Raw genomic sequence first — 20,959 nt, forward strand, 5'->3', positions numbered from 1 at the left:
GTGTAATGTTTGGAGTCTATGCAATCCCCTTGTCCAACGACTCAGAGAAAGGTAGACCATTGCTGCTACTGGCCTTAATTTTAATCTGATAGTATATGGTGGTCTAATTAAGGCATCCATTTAACACACTCACTCACACACACACACACAGACACACAGACACACAGACACACAGACACACACAGACACACACACACACACACATTTATTTTAGAAAGTGTCTCCCTACGCCACCCCACTTCCTATTTCATTGTTTCCCTTTCTTCTTCACATTACCATATTCTGTGTCTCTGCCCTTGGAAGGTCTCTTCTTCACCCACGGTGCCTTACTCATTCCCTAACCTCTATGGGTATTCTTGAATGTACCATTTTATTGTTTAAAAATAGTCTTATCAAAAAAAATAGTATTATCAAATACTCTCCAAAGCACCTGACTTGTTTCCCCCCCAAGAGCAATATAAGAAAGTATCATTTTCCCCAGATATCCACCATTTTATCTGATCAAGTAGATACAAATATCACTTCTACATTTGTATTTCTTTTTTATTGAAAATATAATTTTTCCATACAACGTATTCTGATTATGGTTTTGCTTACAATTTCTCCCCACCTACCCTCCAGATCAGCACCATTTCTGTCTCTCAAAACAAAAACAAAAACAAAAACAAAAACAAAAACAAAAAACAAAAAAACCCAAAACAAAACAAAAAACAACCAAATGGGAATCTAAAGGTTAATGTTAATAATTAAATAAAATATAATAAATTAAAATAAAAGCAAATAAATCAGAATAGAACAAAGTGAACAGAAAGAAAAGAGCCCAAGGAAAAGAAAAAAAATTGCCCATTCAAGAATCCTATAAAAACACAAAACTGAAAGCCATACTCTATATGCATAATCTACAGGTTAAGAAACAACAGACAGACAGACAGATAGAAGTAAACAAATAGAAAAATAAAATTAAAAAAATTTAAATGCCCTGACATGACATTGTGAGACAAGGAACAACCAAAGATGTCATTGATTAATTTTCTGTTGGCCACCTGCTGTTGGGTACTCAGCCTGCCCTTAGGAGTTCTTTGTTTCCCCAGTGAGACTCCCTTGGGTAAAGCTAATAAGCTAATAGCTTCTGGGTTAGGGGTCATTTGTGTTACATCAGAAAAAAATTACATTTAGAGTGTGTGTGTGGGGAGAGAGAGAGAGAGAGAGAGAGAGAGAGAGAGAGAGAGAGAGAGAGAACGAGAACGCCCATGTGGAAGAATGTGTCTTCTCAAGAGCTAAGAAAGCCACAAGGAATAACAAAAGAGCACTTGAGTAAATGGTACCAGAAAATAGAGGACACTTCTGGGAGTCAGTTTCTCCTTCCACCCTGTGGATTCCAGGGATAGAACCCAGATGGACAGCCTAGTGATAAGCTCCCTTATCTGTGGAATCATCTCATTGGCTCCAGACATACATTTTAAAAGAGAGAGGGGAACTGGAGAGATGGTTTAGTGGTTATGAACACTAATCTTCTGCCAAAGGACTTGGGTTCAATCCCGGCACTCACATGGTAGCTCACAACCATCCGTTACTCCCGTTCCAGGGGATCCAGTTAGTACCCTCTTCTGACTTCCATGGACACTGGATGCACTTGGTGCGCAGATGTACATGCAAACAAACATCCATATTTAAAAAATAACACAACCAACAGTAACAAAAGAAAGAAGGAAGGAAAGAAAGAACACACAAAAATATATAACTTAATGGTGTTAAAACAGAAACTAGATCCCAGGGAATAAATTCTGTTTATGTGAGCAGTCCAGAGTAGGATACTTACATTTTGTAATGATTCAGGGAGGAGACAAAATGCACCTGCTTCTTCACTTTATAAGCATTCTTGGTGAGAAATCATGTCGGAGTTGGACATGGCAGCAAATAGCATGTCCTAAAATTTGATTTTTTTTAAAGATTTATTTATTTCATGTATATGAGCACACTGTTACTGTCTTCAGACACACCAGAAGAGGGCATTAGATCTCATTACAGATGGTTGTGAGCCACCATGCGGTTGCTGGGAATTGAACTCAGGACCTCTGGAAGAGCAGTCAGTGCTCTTAACCGCTGAGCCATCTCTCCAGCCCCCCTAAAATTGGATTTGTAATGAATGGCTTTTTAAGTGAATGATGCAAACATTTCCCTAAGTTAAAGTTCTTCTCTAATGAGGCCTTTGTGGTTTCATGCACAGCTTAGGTTAGAATAACAGGAGTTGCCTCAAAGCAGTGCTAAACAAATGTTTGCCATAAGTTCTTGAAGGCCATTGGCCACTGAAGTTTTCGATCTTTGATTTTGGGTTCAATTTTACATGCCATATAGGCCTGTTTTTTCTTTCACCCTATTTATGACTAAGATCTAATCCCAGTGCACTGAAATGGCGCTTACTGAATATGTCAGTATAGTGACCATTTCTCTTTACCCTCTCCCCATCTCTGTCTCTTGCATGGTCTTGCCTCACCAATGATTGAGATTTCAGTATTTTATTAATACTTTGAAGTTTATCTGAATAACACTTGAGAACTGCTGGCTTTCTGATGCTGCTTCAGGATTTTCATATACTATTCCCCAGGAACTCAGTTCAGATTGAATTATGTCTCATTAGATAATTGACCAGGCTTCAGGAGAAGGGAGAGGTCCCAGCAAAAGGCTTTAGTCTCATCTGGCGGCAATTTCAGTGCCCATTGGCCTGATGACTTGGGGTCGCTTAGCGTGAATGAGTGAGAGACCATGCACGTGGTAAGCTCCCACTCGGCCTCGTCTCTTCCTGAGTTTAGTGTCTTCCCCAGATGTACTTTGTGGGAAATAGAACCAAGCTGGTGTAGACAAAGTGAGTCCGGTTCACGGGCTGTCACAATCCAAATGAGGCCTTGCCTATCTGCAGGGAAGAGTTTTAGTTACTAAAATTAAATTATTTTACAAGTAAAGATCAAGTCCTTAAAAATCTCAAAATAATTCAGATTTTGAAAGAGAATGGAGAGAGAGAGAGAAAGGGGGGTCTGGGGGGCTAAAGAGCTGGCAGCTGGCAAGTGTGTGCCAACATGTTTTGCAGAAAAAGGATTATTGATTTTAGTTGTTTACTGATTTGTAGACACACAAATTCTGAATGAGCCATACTGAAAATTTCTCAATTAGCTTTACAAAGAAACTGAGTTTTTTTCCTTTAAGTCAAAGACAGAAAAAGGAAAGCAATAGATGTCTGGAAGATGGAAAGATAGAAGAGACTAGCCGGTTGCTTGGAAATGCTCCCCATTTGGACAGGCAGAACTCGATTTTTATTTCATATATAATTGAAAATAGAAACTGAATTGATGGTAGTGTTATCCGTCAGGGAAAAACTCATCTTTGAGACCTAGTATTAAAAACAAGACAAAACAAACAGAAATCCAAATACCAATTCCAGTGTGTAATGCGAACCATGGGGGAAGCATTTTATTCTGTGCATTGAAACCTGAAACTCATCTTGTTTCTCCTGAAGACAACTTGACCTTGGGAAAATCCTGACAAAGTCTTGCATGTGGTTCTGTCTGGATTTCAGGGTGTGGATGGTGATTCAGTTATAAGATAGACAGATGAGATGGCTACTTTCAAGACCCTGTAAATGGACTTTTACTAGCACTGTCAGGCTGAAGTCACACTTTCTAGCAATGTATTTGGACATTGGGAGCTTGTGGAGTTTCTAGCAGAGGAGAGCAGCTCTGTGTATACCCTTGGCATGAGACTGGCCCTCCCTCTTTTATTTGGGCAAGGCCATCCTCTTCCACTGAGTATGCAGCTTTGGGAAGGACGCATAGGAGCGATGCGCATAGAACGGTGAGGAAGGAAGAGGACACCCGCCTGGCAAGTCAGACCGGCAGAATCTACCCTGGTGATCAGTGGGGCGATGGGTGTGGCAGCCAGATCACCCTCACATCCTGATTTTGAGAGCTACAGATACGATGGGATAATGGTTATTTTATGGTAGATGTTGTCTTATATGTAACCACATGACATCACTCCTGATCTTCCTGGGTGTTTTAGAAATGTAGATAACTTAAATAACTGTAGTGCATTTAACTAACAACAGGTACCGTGTTTACCCGCTTATAAAGTCTCTTTCAATTCTAACAAATCTGCGATGGAAGATGGAGATTTTATCTCCCATCAGTAACCATCGTTTGATCAGTTAAGTCTTTGTTGAGTCCATCGCCAGAATGAATGCAGGTGAAACACGTCCTGGACAAAACCCTGAAAGGAGTGCATTTGGCTCTTGCTACTCATCTCTTCAGCTTGAGTGCATATTGGGCGCTTGCAGGAGCTGAAGGAGAGTGGATACAAGCTCTGGCTGGTGTCCTCACTGACCTTTCCACCTACAGAGCACAGAACTTTATATGTGCTTTGCCTAGTATGTCCAAGCTCAGCCTAACCCCCTCCCCAAACATCCATCTCTTGTCTTTCCTTCAGGCCTGTGGAAAGATACCCCAGTGGCGTATTTTTCTCAGGCTAGGGAAGGGCCTGTCTAAACCCACACATGGGCTCAGGGTTTTAGGAGAGTGAAATTGCAGGGCCTTGAGTACCTCTGAGAGCAAGGCTGGAAACTGAGGAGATGGACAGACTACACATACACACAACCCATTAGTTCTGAATCATTTTTGTTCTCTTGATGGGGAGAAGATGAAAGAGGGCCACAACCGGACCCTCTGAATCTGCACCCCCTGTCTAACTATGATAGGGGAGCAAACTCTGGCATCAGGAGCATCTGCAGGCTTCTGGCTGCTGGTTGCTGTTTCTTTAAATTTTCAGCCAGCAAGTGTTTGATTGTCTGATCACTGCAAATTGTTAGGCTAGGTGTTTGGGAAGGAGACAAAGCACAAAGCTACTTTTAATCTAGATGTGGGGAAAACTGAAGCCGAGATGAGAATAGTTTTGAAACCACTGATAATTAAGGGAGAATGGCTGGCCCATAGTTGTCAAGGAAGTTGGGGGTAAAATGGAGTAGGTGTGGAAGTCAGCTGATTTGGGGCCCTAGGGTGTCAGGAAGCATGGAGGCTGTAGGTGGAAATCTTAAATGCTGTCGGGACTCCAGCAGTACCCCACATGTGTGAGTAAGCTCACAAGACAGCAGAGACTAAGGACAGGTGTAGGGGACTTGGGGTAAGCAGGAGAATGTATGTCTTAATGAAAGGCTTTCAAATTAAGAGAGTTGAATGACGATCCCACCAAATTGAATGGAAATTGGATCCCTGAGTCCAAACTTGGATCGCTGGTAAGACATTAAGCTGGCACCATTACATTGGTGCAGAAGCTTAAAGCCTGATGCTGACTCACCTTTATCCCTCAATTGACTCAGCTAAGAAAAAAATCTTCATCTAGAAAAGAAATATAGCTCGGTGGTTCATACCTTTAATCTTAATTTGGAGAGGCAGGAGCAGATGGATCTCCTTGGGTTTGAATTTTTCATGGTGTACATACTGAGTTCCTATGTAGGGCCACATTATGACACTCTGTCTAAAAAGGGAAATGTGTAAAAGGAAAAGTAAGGCAGACAATTATTTAGCATGCTAGCAAAAGTACAAATGGTGCTTGCAAGGAGGACATGCCCAACTCCCTCTCTCATGATGTAGGATAAAACGTTTGGCTACAATGGAAAGGGAAGGGGTTGGTGAACCCCTAGCTCAGAGTGAAAAACTATGGGTAGTCTCTGGCTTCTGGGAGGAAGAGAGTCATTTCCCTTAAATTGTGTGGCTCCAGGTAGGTCTCTATGCTCCAGTGAATGGTCCCACACCCAAAAGTATATGGCTAGCACAAATGTGAGTCAATTGGTTGTTTAAAAAGGAAAAGAAAGAAACCACAAAGTTAGGGGATTAAGGAGGTGGGGGTGGATCTTGGAGGAGTCAATTGGAAGAATGAAAAAAAATATTGTCTGAAATTCTCAAAGAGCTAACTTTTATTTAGTTTAGCACACTTATACAATGTGTAGGAATCCCTGTCTCTCTGGCCACTTCTGTAAAAACCCAACTATTACTAATAATTATTCTAGCCAGCAAGTTCATCAATGAGAAACAGGTGCTCTAGTGGTTTGTTTAGTACTGTACTCCCTAAATTCATAATGGATTTAGAGCTTGTAAGGGAAATGGGGTCTTTGTGAATGTGATAAATGATGGGACACTCAGAGTACATTTGATTGGGCCTTAAATCCATGATGGCTGTGTCCCTACAAGATAGTGGTGTGAGATGTGAATATAGGCAAACAGGAGAGGTGACTGGGTAATGGCCACAAGTCCAGAATCACCCAGCACCAGTAGACACACTAGAGCTAAGGGAGAAACAGGGCATGGTCTCCCTCTGTGAGCTAGGAAAGCAACATGGCCTGGTCTCCCTGTACAAGAGAACACATTGCCATTATTTTAAGTCACTGGCTATAGTCCTTTATTATAACAGTTTGTGATCACTTGCAAATTTCTTCATTATTAATAAAAATGCCACCAAATTACTAACTTCAAAGATGGAAACTCCTGCGTGTAACTTTGTCTCCTAAATATAGCGTCTCTCTCAAACGAATGCATTGGCTTCTTAATCTCTGTTTCTATAATCACATCTTACCAATTACTATAAGTAGTGTGTGAATACTTATTTCTACATTGAAATGTGATTTTAATTGTCACAATAAATGCTGACTTAATGGTATTACTATACACTCTTAATTGCAGTCGAAACCAGGCTTCAAAGAGCTTGAGAAACTTGTCTAAGGCTATAGTAGAATGCTAACAGAACAACAGAGGTTGTAGTGCGCATATGCTCTTAGCTTCGATGAGACTCTGCCAACCTCAAATTGGTTGCCTTGTAATCACTATCATGCTACACCATGTTTCTTTGACTTTCCAACAGGAGGACCATGAGGTCATGTCTGTAATGTAGGGATGACGTGGAAGCAAGACTCCCCAGACCATTTTCCTCTGCTTCCTTATACTCCTGTTGTTGTGAAGGAATCCCTCCAAGTGATGGGGAGGAAAACAAGGACCTTGGCCTTGTAGCAATAGAATTTCTTTATATGTTTGGGATACTTTTGAGCTGCATCAATCTGAGTTTTAGTGGCAACTCCCCCATCCCCTGCCTTTAGGAGACCATTGGATAGATAACTTATACAAATAGTAGTTGTCTTGGTTTCTTTTCCTATTTCTGTGATAACATATCCTCACAAAATACTTCAGGCAAAATGGTAAAGGCCCCTGCCATTCCTCTTACTTACTTCCCAGAGCTAGGAGATAAGACTCTCTATGCCTTGGTTTTAAGATGTGGAGATATCAAGCTAGAGGCCGCTTGGAAACATCCTCGCTGCTGGCTAGCTTTTATAATACTGATACTACATATCCCTTGACTCAATGCCTATGCACTGTAGTCTAATGTGGCCTAGGCATCCCTTCTACAACCTTGTTGAATGTAACCCAACCCATTCTCTGATGCTGGCTCTGCTTGCTGTCTATAGCCTCCTCTGACAAGCATAGCGTATTTGCTATTTCTAGGGCCTCTATTTCACTTCCCTCCTTATTGTCACAACTCCACACATTGCCGTCAGGATCTGCTTGCAAGGACTCTAATACCTGCCACACATAATCAGACCTCCCCATTGTTCCTTTGAAATCTTCGTGGAGGCCAAAACCCAGTGACAAAGATTGCCACCAGCACAAGCTATACCTGGACTTACTTGAACCTTTAGTATTATCTAAAGGTCCTAATGGATCTCAGGGTATTTTGGGCCATGCAGGGCACCTCGTTGTGGGTGTGCAAACACCAGGTCAATGAGCCACGTGAAGCAAGAGGGGAATCTGGTTCAACATAGCTTAATCAGCAGTGTTGATACAAACGTCCAGAGTCTGATCCTGGAAAGTTTATTTTAGCCATATTTAAGCATGGCATAATTTTGGAATGAAGTTTTCTGATAATAATCAAATTCTGTGTGTACGACAAAGCTTAAGATATGACTATATTGAAACTTTACAAAGTACATATGTCCTCTTCCATAAAGATGGGTTCTGTTGACTCAAAAGCTATGTACAAGATAAGGGTCTAAGGGGGAAAAACTGAGACAAACATAATAATCTCTGGTAGTCAGGATCAGCCTGGCCCTACAGATAGCCCAGAAGTTACCTAGCCTATCATAAAGTGCATGTGACAGTTCCCATAAAGATGGGTTTTATTAGCTGAGAAGCAGCGCTGAAGATAAAGGTCTAGAGAGGAAGAGTCTGGACAAACATAATAGTTTGAGGGATTCAGGTATGGGCTGGCCCATCAGATAGCTGAGATCACCAGGTTATTCATTAACGACATCCATTCCCAAGCTTTCGGGTGGGAGCCAGGTATACATCTCCTTACACTGAAGAGAGAGCCCAAGTGTTTAAACATTCCTGCTTTCCCTAGTGCTTATCTGAGGCACAAGGACCTCATGGCCTTTATACCTCTGGATATATCTCAAATGGAAGCCTTGGAAACAAGATTTCATGTCGATTTCCTTGAGCCTGTGATAGCTCCCTCTGATCTCAGAGAGCTACTCATCTGCCATATTTCCTATTGAACCAATGCAAGACATGCGATTTCTTTTCAGTGGTGCGCGCACCTCTTTAGACACCATGCTGTCCTAGATTTCCTCTAAACACCTTGCTTTTCTAACCAGCCTGTGAATTAACTTTTAAAAATTCCTTGACAGTTTCATTCATGCATCTGATGAATTTTACTCACATTCACCCCAACCCTCCCTCTCGTCCTCCTATCCATCCTCATAGTTTCCTCCCAGTTCCATGTCTTCGATTTGCATGTGACCAAGTGAATCCAGGGTTTCCGACATAAGCATGGATGGGAAGTTAATTTACCAGTGCACTGGGAGCCTAGCAGTGGCTATACCACTAAAGAAAACAACACTCCTAATCTTTTTTTTCAAATAATATATTATATTTCAGACATGTTTAGGTTTGCGTACTTACAGTCCATTTTAGTAAAAATATTTTTCAATTTAATTTTTTTTATTTTTTTATTTATTTTTTTATTAACTTGAGTATTTCTTATATACATTTCAAGTGTTATTCCCTTTCCCGGTTTCCGGGCAAACATCCCCCTCCCCCCTCCCCTTCCTTATGGGTATCCCCCTCCCAACCCTCCCCCCATTGCCGCCCTCCCCCCATAGTCTAGTTCACTGGGGGTTCAGTCTTAGCAGGACCCAGGGCTTCCCCTTCAACTGGTGCTCTTACTAGGATATTCATTGCTACCTATGGGGTCAGAGTCCAGGGTCAGTCCATGTATAGTATTTAGGTAGTGGCTTAGTCACCATTAACTACCAAGAATCCCTCAGGGTGTGGGGAGGGCTTCATGGAACCTCTGCTACTCACAAGGAAATGTTCACAGGCCCCAGTCTTGGGAAGGTCTTATGCAGACACCTGCAGCTACAGTGAGTTCCTGCATGCAGTGACCAGGTCATGTCTGGAAGGTATCCTTGCCACCCATTTCCCCATCTCCTGGCTCCTGATTTCCTTCTGCCCCCACTTTCCTGGTGTTTCCTTAGCTCAAGCAGTGGATTTTTCAAGGTTTTTTTTCTCTGCTCATCTTTGCCCCAAATTCTCTTTGTTAATTTGGCTAAAAGTATCTAGTGAGAGAAGAATGGAAAGGGGGAAATTATGTGATTGTATTATGATATCAAAAATGAAAGAGAAAGACACGTAGTAATAATCACCCGGCAGCCTGAATCTGTGATGCCTGGGGGACCCTTTAAGCACAATTTCCTATAAGACTCAGGAAAGGAAAAATTAAAGTAGGTAGACCACTGCCTTGCTGACACAAGAGCGAGCACAGTAACTAACAGGTTCATCATTTTCATCTCCATCCTTGTGAGGATGGCTTTCGCTAACCGCGTTTCCATCCACATACCCTCTTCTGAGCTAACACCAGAATTATCCATGTTTGCGTAACCTTTAGCACTCTAGTCTTTCCCTATCCCATTCTTCCAAACTTCTATCTTCCTCCCACAAACTGCCTTTCCACACCATCCAGTATATTTAAACCAATCCTACATCTTGGTATTTATTTTCCAGGTTCTACTCAATCAAGTCAGGAGAGTAAACCAAAATTAACAACCAAAGATTATATGAATCTTTAGATTGTTTTTGAAAACGAAATAAATGCATTACTAGAAATATATGCTTCAAACTGGTGTGCGGTATTGCCTATAAAACCACTTTGTCTTTCATTCCTCAACTGCTCAATTCTTGTGCTGGACACCAAAGGTAAATTCATGCATGTGGTTACAATGGCCTAGTGAAAATTCTATGCCTATTCATGTAGATATCAGTCTGAATAAAATTGTTTCATATTTTCGAGAATTCCAAGGAGAACTTTTTTTTTCCTTTCCAAGGTGGTTGATAGGACACTGTGTGTCTCTAGACTTGCCATATCAAGACTCTCATGGTCTCATCTTTGCCACCCCTCCCATGTTTAGTTATACTGACAGCAGATAGGAATGTTTCATTAACTAGTCTTTGTTTCATTTTATTTGAACTTATCCTGGGGTGAAGGACTGTTTCTACCTTGGCCATCAGTACTTCAACAGAATCTTGTGGTGTTTCAACATGGTTTCTTCATCTCCTTGCCTACACTCACGTGCATTCAAGGTTATCATCTCTCTCCTGTCTTTAGGGATTTTGTCTTGTCCTTGATGCCCTTCCTTGATTGACCTCCCCTCCACTCACAACATGTGCAAATCCGCAGCTTTGGAACCATTGTCATGATGTACAAGGGCAATTCTGACTGCAGGCTCTCTTCGGAGTCAGTTGTTCTAATGTTAGGGGGGGCCCAGCAGCTTCCGCAGGCTTCGAGCCACTCCCTACCTGTGCCCCGATGCTAGGATTTCTCAGTGAATGTTGCTGTAAGAATAAGATGGGGGGGTTCTTATTTTCAGTAGCAGCAATGATCTCTGGGAGTTTCTAAAACCATTGGTGGAGACACGTATGTTGGCCCTTTTTGTAACTCAACCAGGAGTCAGTCTCCTTCTGCAGGAGAATTCACGATCTTTCTTATAAGAGGCATGAGTGATGCTGACGGAATTTCTACTATTTTATCTCTTAGCCATAAAACACATCAGGATAGGGTTCTCCTTGGCATTGATGTGATTTATTAATTTCCAGGGTAAATTAATGGAGATCCAGAGAATGCTTCAAAGTGCAGCTTTGTTGCAAACAAGTATTATGTTACTTTCCTGGGGTTTTATAAATGAGCCGTGGACACAGAATAAGCTAAATTGTACAGCTTTTTGTTTTATCCTCTTGGGGGAGGGATGACAGATTAATGCGGAGGCCTAGGATCTTACTATGTAGCCCAGGCCGGCCTAAAATTTACAACCCTCCTGTGATAGCCTCCTGAAGGCTGGGATTAGAGGAGTGTGCCAGAGAGCAGCTGAATTGTGGAGCTCTTTGCAGAAGGATTGATGCTTGCCCACCACAAAGATCTCTGATCATGTAACTGCATCCAAGAAATGAACATAAGCCAGTGCCAAATGTTTCCTGATGTAAAAGAATTAATACTGAACTAAATGCTTATATTGAATTTTTAGTGCATCCCGCCTTTATAACATTATGAAGATTTGATTATATAAGTTAATAGCTCAAATTAATTTAGAATGAAAACTCACCTTGATGTCTCTCAGTATTTGAACTTTTAAATGTATTAATGCAAATGTGGAAAGTGCACTGTTTTCTGTACCTTATGTTCAAAAACTAAGACTTCAAAAAGTCCTTGTGATTAAAAGATGTGTCCCTTTAGTTTTGATGGCTCTAAGAGCAAGAGAGCGGGGTAGATGGCTCAGCAGTTAAGAGCGTTTGCTAAGGAGCAAAGTTCAGTTCCCAGCACCCATCGGGAGGCTCACCGCCATCCGTAACTCCTGCTCCAGGGGATCCGATGCTCTCTTCTGACCTCTGTAAGCACACATGTGATGCACAGACATACATGCAGCCAAACACTCACACACATAATCTTTTAATCTGAAAAAGAGGACTCATAGATGCCTTGAATCTGAAAGCACCTTTCGATAAACATGATATTCACGATGACACAATGGGTCACATGATCACTCTTGCTGTCAACTGAGGAACCGATTCCTAGACCTCTCCTAGTTGTCTAAATATACTACACTTGAGTCTCCTGCTATTACATGGTGCTGTGTTTGTGTAGACTGTGCTTCAGCTCATATCTGAATTACCAATGAATGGTACCTACTAAGATACGAACGTTCCTTAGAGAGTTGTTATGTAATGATAGGAAGACAGTCTAAATGTCAGTGTCGTTAGGGGTCCTTTAAATCTTTCTTGCAGGTTTGTTTACTTTGGGGAGGTGTGGATGTGGATCTGTGCACATGTGGGAGTCAGAAGACAGTTTGGAGGAGTCAGTTTGCTCCTTCTGCCAGGGGGGTTCTGGCATTGAATTAAAGTCATCAGGCTTTTGGGTAGGCACTTTTGCTTTGGTAGGGACCTCGATGGTCTAGATGAACTCTTAAAAGTATCTCTCATTCATAGCTCACATCCATGGATGTGACATCTCCCTCTGAGAGAGGCTGATGTGCTTAGAATCGTGGCCATCTTGGTCTAGTTCATAAAGATACCTGGGCATTTTAATAGATCCAAACGATCACCAAGTGTGAGGCAGTCTATTTTGAATCCCTCTTTTTTAATATCTCAAACTGGCTTTTAGGCTTAGTCATTTAATTTCTTTCCACGTTTCCTCTTTGTTTTAAAAACCCATTAGCTTCCTTTTCTCAAACAGTAATGTGAATCTGTCTCTAGTTGCTCCCAGTTTAGTTGTTGCACAAGACAATCTTCCTCCTCTTTCATGGCTAAACACAGGAAGTCCCCGACACATGAGAACAGAAGCGAGGGAAGGTGCCGTGGTTTTGATGCTGAGACGGGAAGACTTGAATAAGGGAGTCTTATTGCTTCTTTTGAAATATTTTCTCCTTGGAGATAGAGGAGTAGAGCTTGGGGGACCTGGGGATTCATGAAGAAATGAAATTGAAATGTGGTAGAAAAAGCTATGGATTCAACTGAACACCATGTAGCAGCTGGAACATTTCTGTCCCAGGTGGATTCTGTGAGAAATGTCCTTCAGAGGAGCCCTGCAGTGTGTCCATCCAGTCCACAGAAACGTCCACAATACTGGCCGCGGCTGCGTATTTCCAGACTCTCAGTGAGGCCAGTGAAACTTAGCTGGGGGTAGGGGCCGAGAATCTGCATTTTATAGGATCCTCCACCCTTGAGTTCTTTGGGGAGTTCTTTGGCTTCACTCAGAGCTTGCCAGCTTTTCTCATAAACCCCTATCTGTGGGATGACAAGCTCCAGGACTTCCACTGTCCAAGGTCAGCCTGCTCTGGAGTGGACCAAACAAAGTTACAACACTGTTCTCTGGGCAGGCCTCTGCAGGTGAGAACTACTTACACTTAAAGGTCACAAAAGGCAGTTTCTGAGTTTAGTTATCCTGATTCCACAGCAGGCTTGACGTACAGCCTGAGCCCCACAATGTGCGTGGTACCAGGTCTTCAGCAGAAAGCCGAGCAGCAGGAACCTGGCCTGAAAGAGCTGACTCTGCATTTCTAACAGGTCCTCCCGGTCCAGGAACCCCCTCCATGTTGTTTTCCTAAAGGGAATCAATCATCATAGAGGTCTCTAAGCCATAACTATCCATTCGTGAACACTAGTGTGTCCTCCGTCATGAGAAAGAAGATCCCTGTTCACCGAAAGCCCACTTGGTGATCACATCGGTGTTCGTACCCCTTCAGCCCGTTGCTCGTGTAAGTTAGGTGACATCCCCATCTGTCTTCATTTCTGTGAGTTAAGTTTTACTGTCTCCACAGCATCTGCTGTAACCCTAAACTGAGAACACTGGCTTCTGGGAGCTGGGGGTTGCAGGGTTGCGATAGGCCACTACTGTCTCAGCCTTAGCTCCCAGGGAGCTAGTCTTTCTGCATTCTGGGTAAATTCTAGAACAATTGGTTCTATGTTCAGGTTTTTTGCTTGTTCATTTGCTTGTTTGTTTATAATTTGAAGGATTTATATTGCTTTGTCCTCTATTTTTCCTGGCATCTAAAAGCAACTTTTTGTCACCCCCTCATCCCCATGATGACCTTTATTGTGTTATTTGAAATTAAATTAATGCTTTACCTTGTGTTGTTTTCTCAGGAAGTGTATGGTCTTAGTGTACAGGGGTTTTTTTGTTTTTGTTTTGTTTTGTTTTGTTAGTTCGTTTGGCCCATTTTCAGTTCTGTGTTTGTAGCCTTGCTGTTTTGTGTCTGCTTAAGATTCCTGGGTGGAGTTTTAGAGACTCTGGAGAGAAGGGTTAGGGATCAGGAGAGACTCTTGGAAGGGTAGTAGAAGGGATAATCTCATCTACATAGGACAGTCCTTTGTGAGTAGTTTACAAAGCATAGCACCTTTGTAACTGGGAAGAATTTCTGTTGGGATATTGTAAAGTCACGGGCTTTATTTACTTTATCACATACAATTCAGGGTTTTCATATCTTATAATAAATTTAGTTGAATAACATACAAAATAAAATATCAGGTAATCACACAGGTGTCATATGGAGATGCCCACATCATGCACACATGACTGAGGCCTAGGAGGCCCTACCGGACAGTCCAGTCTAGAACACTACTGTAGGAAAGCTTCCAGCTCTGCCAAGCCAGAGGCCCACAGCTCTCACCCACAGTCAGCAGGGAGTCTGTGGAGAGGAGAATAGAACATGTGCTATCTATATCCGCTGTGCATGGCAGAGTAGCAAGAGACACGTGTCCATTTACCTAGTGCTGAGGGTCCTGGTCAAAGGAAGAACAGTTACTTAAAGGGAAAGGGGGCAAAATTGCCTAAGTGGAGCTTCACAGCAGGAGAATGGGGTGGGGTGGGGTGTCTTGATGCTCCCCTACTGAGATGTCGGCAATTACAGTGACGGAAAGCAGACAGGGTGTCCTTTGGTGAGTCTGTTACTGGCCTGAGTCTCTTGCCAGCTGCTGTCCATTGACTTTATTACAGAAAGCAGTTGCGGTGACAGGATAGGAAAGCAGCTCCCAGCAGGCTCTTGAGGCCAATAAGAACTGAAAAGTGCAGATATGTCTAACCTAATGACGGCCATATGTTCTGAAAACACATTTCGCCATTGTGCAAACATAATTGAGTATATTTACACAAACCAAGATGATACAGCCCTACAAGTGTAGGCACTGTGTGCAGACCGCAAATCTATGCAGCATATCACTGTCCTGAATTCTGTAGGCTATTGGAACATTGTGGTATTTATTGTAGCTGAGCATTCTTCAGTGTTAAATGGTGGCAATATGGTATGATGGAAATTGTTCTGTCTCATTATAAGCTTAGAACCCATTATATACACAGACATTTGATATGGTCTGCCATATATGACACCCATTGTGTACATTGTCACCCTTTGTTGGCTGGGATGTCATTTAGTCACTTAAGACTTAGTAACCATCATTGGATTTTATTTTCAAATATGCAGATGGAGAAGTGGAAAGTAAACAGGGAGGTGCCATTCCCTTTATTTATATTGAAGACTGAATCTGTAAATGAAATTTCTCATTCCCTCTTCCCTCTTCTGTGTTGCTGCGTGCCGAGTCTGACTGGAATGCCTCCTGAAAAGGGGCTCTCATCACACCGGGAGTGATCCCTGGTAATCTAACACCAAATTTCCCTTTCTAGCCAAAATGCTTGGCCCCTGTTTGGAATAAAAATCCGATGTGAATGGAGGGTTCCTTCTCTCCTCCCTTTGCAGGAGTAGCCCCAGCAGGCTCATTTTGGACAGACACAACTATCCCAGCAGCATGGCTCAAAGCCATGGTTTAGAAGATAATTGGCTAAAGTTGGAGGCAGAGGAGAGATTAAGCCAGCTACTCTTCAGTTAAAAACCACCCAATAAAAAACACTAGTAGTTTTTATCCCCAGAGGCATGCCTTTGGATGTTCATTTTTTCTCCTGGATAAATAAATAAATAAATAAATAAATAAATAAATAAATAAGTGAGGTCTGAATGTTCAGTGTCTGTTTGGAACAGGTAAGTAGATGAGCTCAGAACCTTGATTTGACCTTACCAGTCCCTGTGGCCCTGCCACAACTGCCATTGTAGAAAGCATGATGTCATCACCTACCTTCATTCCCTCTTGCCGGCTGCCCCCTGCTGCTGGAGCCATCCCTGGTCTGGCACAGTTCTGCAAGCTGAAAGAACAAGGATTCCTTTTGTCATTTCAGTTTGTGTAGTAGAGGAGGCCTTTTATTTAGCAAAGTACCAAATTGTCTCAGAAGGAGCATGTGCCAAAGCAGGCGTGATTCAGACGCAGGCTAACACTACCAAGCTACATACATTTGAACAACCTGGGCAGTTTACGATTCTCAGCTTCTCTTCTAGAAGAAGATGGTACCAGCTGGGTTTTAGAGCAGCTTGAATGGGAACAGGAGGACCCCTTACATGGTTTCTTTGTTTTCTTGATCATGCTCTTCAGTCGTCTATTTTATCTCTTCTTTACCTCTAATCTCTCTCTCTCTCTCTCTCTCTCTCTCTCTCTCTCTCTGTGTGTGTGTGTGTGTGTGTGTGTGTGTGTATGTTTGAAATGACAGATCTAAAGAGTACTTTTATATAATGGTATATTAAGTACTTTTGTTAATCTTAAAAACTGTTCTAAAGTAGGTTTTATTGGTAGGTTGGTTGGTTGGTTGGTTGGTTGGTTGGTTGGTTGGTTTTAATGTTCCTAATACAGAGGAAGAAAGAAGTTGATTTTGAAACATTTGTGACTGTCTTTGTCCTGGTGTAAGGGAATGAGCCTTGCTACTGGGAGCTTCCTTATCTTGCTGCCGAATTTCAAGCTGCCTAAAGCGAGTTTTCTGGCTTCAAGGTCACAGTAACAGCTTGCTTGAAGCAGTTACATAATCTCCATGTTCACCTTGACTTCTTCATCTGTAAAACACAGGATTAATGTTTGCTTGGGGTGAACTGGCATGAGACCAGAGGCTCAGTCCTGTCGGGGAAAGAGACTAAAGCAACAGAGTACTGTAACTGGGGGAGACGGACCCCAGAATTCCGTGGGAACAGAGATCTAATCTGCCTCAGGACTTTGGGCCAAACATAGATAATTAGACAATTAGAGGGAGTTGGTTCTCTGCTCAGTTTTCATGCAGTTCTTTGGGTGGATCTAGGAAAACCTAATTAATATGAGGGCTGAATCACAGGAAGAAACACAGCAAGACTCTGACTTCTTCATGGGGGAGCTTCACAAGAAGTTCTGAGCACAGCTCAGCATAACCTGAGCCGGCTGCATCTCCAAGAGGATGGCTTGTCTGGGGTTTATCCAGTATATAGCTGGACTGAAAATTTCCCCTTACTAGTACAGTACTACCAAATCCTTTGGTTTATGAGCCCGATCTTCTCTGATAATAGAACTCATCAGTAAAGTCCAAGAGAATCAATTCCAGGTCTTTCCCTTGGTACCTAGTGCAGACTTTACATAAGCAATCTGAATCCCAGGTTTCTCACCTGTGTACTGATTTTGAAGATTAAAGGTGGTGACATGGACAGAGTCTCCACTATAGTGACCACTTTAATATTTGTTAGTATCAGCATCCGTTTAGCACCTAGAAGAGACCATTGACTATTAGAGTAAGACGCCTTCTAGGGCCTTTCTTTACTTAACTATGTGATCGGAGTCTTTTGATACATATGGAGCACAGGCTGGGGCACAGAGATTTGGCATATTCTATTTTCCAATGTGCTGAGTAGCATAGGTAATTGTAACTTGGTAGATTTTAAAAAATATCTTGTATTTGAAAAATTTAGACATATGCTATTCAGGAAAGGACTGCTGAGTCGGGACATGCCTTGAGGATGCTAGCTGAAGTAAGTCAGGCACAAAAGAACAAAGATTGTATAACTTCATGTCAATGAGATGTCAAGAGTAGTCAGATAGACAAAGCAGAAATTAAGGGTGCTTATCAAGGCTGGAGGTGGGGTTTCATTTTGTAAGATTAAAAGAGTTCTGACAATTGATTGCACAACACTGAATCATTCCTATGCTAGTTAAAAGGTAATTCAGAAGACGACAATTCAGTGCTTACTGTCTAAATATAAAGACCTGAATTCATTTCTCTAGCAGCCAAGTGAAAAGCCAGCATGGTGGAACATAGCTATGATGCTAGGGCTGGGAAGGCAGAGGCAAGTAGAGCTCTAGAGTTTACTGGTCAACCAGCTAACCTAGCTGATTCCAGGAGTTGCAGATCTTGTGAGAGACCCTCACTCAAACAATGAGGTGGAGAGCAACTGAGGAAGAAGCGTAACATCAAGAGCTGCTCAATATTTATTCATGGTACCAAATGTCAGGTACCGTGCCAAGCACGAAGATAGCCAGCATTGTGTAATGGTTAGTATTAATTATCAACTTGACACTGAGGTGACAGGCTCTCAGGCACACCTGTGAGAATGTCTATATCATTAGTTCTCAACACGTGGGTCACAACCATTTTCACAGGAGTCTCATATCAGATATCCTACATATCAATTATTTACATTATTACTCATAACAGTAGCAAAATTGCAGTTATGAAGTAGCAATGAAAACAATGTTATAGTTGAGGTCACCACAACATGAGGAACTACAGCATTAGGAAGGTTGAGAACCATTGGTCTATATTAAGGCTAGTCTGTGATAGTATCTGTGAAGAGGGAGTACCTTGATTAATTGACTCCAGATGAGATGATCTGTCATAATTGTGGGTAGGGCCAATCCCTGAGTATTGAACTTGACTTGATCAGGAAGGCCAGGCAAGGCCAAGAGTAAAGGTAAGTAGTAAGAGGCATGAACCTGTGTGAAGGGGCCATGGAGGGTCAATATGAGATTGAGCCAGTATGGCTGGCTTATAGAGTAGAAGAAAGTGTCTTCAACGAAAGGCTGCTAAGGGCAGTTGGCCCATACCACCAGGCCCTCCTGTCTATGCTTGTCTGACTTCCTGAGGGGAAGGGAATACACTGAGGGTTTAACAAAGAAGCACACAGGAGAGTGGGTGTGTATTTTGACAAAATCAGTCTTAAGAAATACTTGTTTTACCAGAAGAATCTTAGAATAAAATTAAAGCTTTGCCTCTCCTGGGTCTTTGCTGTAGGCCTTACACCCTAAGTTCTTAGAGTCCTGGTAAGGGTACAGAGGAAAGCCCGTATACATTTAAAAGTCACTAATTTTAATCAGCTCAGTAGCTACTATGTATGTATTCTAGCCCCCTACTCTGAAAAACACATCTCTATAAGTAAAGTATAAAAAATAATGTACATTGTGTTATATATGTGACTTAGAGTCAACAAAGTGCTAGAGATGATAGAATTTGATGACATTTGTCCAGTCTGGGTTTTCTGTTGAGACAATGGAAATGAATGACTATGGAGAATCACAATTAATTAATCATCTCATGAAAAAGTGAGATTTTTCACATAAGATTTTCTTTTGACAGAAACACTATTAGATAACTTTTCTCTATTTGTAACAAATTATGAAATGCAATTTTCCCTTTGTAAAGTACATTTATTTAAAGGGTACAGTGTGAGTAATTTTAGTTCTGAGATAGTTTTTCCTTTATCTTTGTTGGAAAACTTATTAACAAGCAAACTGTTAATAAAAAATATAAAGCAATACTTAGATTTGGAGATGAGCCATAAATACCTGATGTTATTGATTCCATTTATCATAGACAATATTAGAAATATTGAGCTTCATTGTATAAATATTTTCACTGCCTTTTTAGCAGATTCTCAATCTGAGAGAAATGGAGGATATTGGGTGCCCATTTTCTCTATGTCATGTCTGGACTTCTCTGTATATTAAAGACAAGTGGAATAATTCAATGATATATGTTTCTTGATGTCACAGGGTAGTGTTAGGAGTTTTGAAAACCTCTTGAAATATGGATTGGAATGAACAGCTTTCATATAGACACTTAGCATCACTGCAAATGATGCTTCATTGCCCAAGGATCAAGTCCATGCTGGCAAGTCATCCTTCTCCAAGAGTTTTATCGCTCAAATCCTTCCAGCACACCCAAGCGGCTCCATCACTGTCAGTAGGAATAGCAGCAAATCCTTCACGTTCAAGGTGGCCAGGCAGGTGTTAACCTGTTTCAAAGACTTGAAGAAAGGAAGATGGGCAGGCACCAACCACCTCATAAGCTTCTGGTAGCCTCTTTCCAAGCCCATCCCACCAACCTGTTACCCTGGATGTAGACTAATGCTGACAGGGTTCCATTTGAGATGTGCTAACTGCTCTTCACTCATTGTTTTTCTCTTAGGAACTGGTGAGAGTGGGAAAAGCACCTTTATCAAGCAGATGAGGATAATCCACGGGTCTGGCTACAGCGATGAAGATAGAAAGGGCTTCACGAAGCTGGTTTACCAAAACATATTCACGGCCATGCAAGCCATGATCAGAGCAATGGACACCCTGAGGATACAATACACGTGTGAGCAGAATAAGGTACTGTACTTGAGAGAGTTGGCTGTGTCTGTGAGTGCATGCCTTCCTAGTGGGGTCAGTGAACATCTTTGAACAAAAAGGTTTGCTAAGTGATTTGGTCAAGTGCCAGAGTACTTGAGGTCCTTACTCCATAGAGGAGGAGCTATTGGGAGGCATGGGGTGCGTTTCAATAGTCCTGTTGGTCTTAGCCTGACATCTTCTGTAGGAGATAAGATTGTAGTGCTGTGTAGTGTACAGAGACTCTGAAACTGGCATTTGTTGACATTGCTCATTTCAGGGACTGGCGAAAGAAGATGCCCATTTTCCCTCTGAGTGGAGAGACCCATTGCTTGCCTCAGTGGGGAAGTGCTGCTGCTGGTTTTATAGCATTTAGCTTTTCAAGGATTCTCAGTCTCAGGAAATAG

The 20,959-nt window shown here is 42.0% G+C and overlaps 1 protein-coding gene across 2 annotated transcripts in view; it reads left to right on the forward strand.

Moving 5' to 3' along the window:
- Gna14 (G protein subunit alpha 14) overlaps positions 1-20,959 on the forward strand; it is a 182,411-nt gene that overhangs the window by 84,903 nt on the left and 76,549 nt on the right. For both annotated transcript variants that reach the window (NM_001013151.2, XM_087563755.1), the window contains exon 2: positions 20,371-20,555. In NM_001013151.2, coding sequence (NP_001013169.1) covers positions 20,371-20,555 — 185 coding nt within the window. The remainder of the gene's footprint in view (positions 1-20,370; positions 20,556-20,959) is intronic.

This window comes from Rattus norvegicus, chromosome 1, assembly GCF_021556685.1.
Source record: "Rattus norvegicus strain SHRSP/BbbUtx chromosome 1, alternate assembly SHRSP_T2T, whole genome shotgun sequence".
Lineage (NCBI taxonomy): Eukaryota > Metazoa > Chordata > Mammalia > Rodentia > Muridae > Rattus > Rattus norvegicus.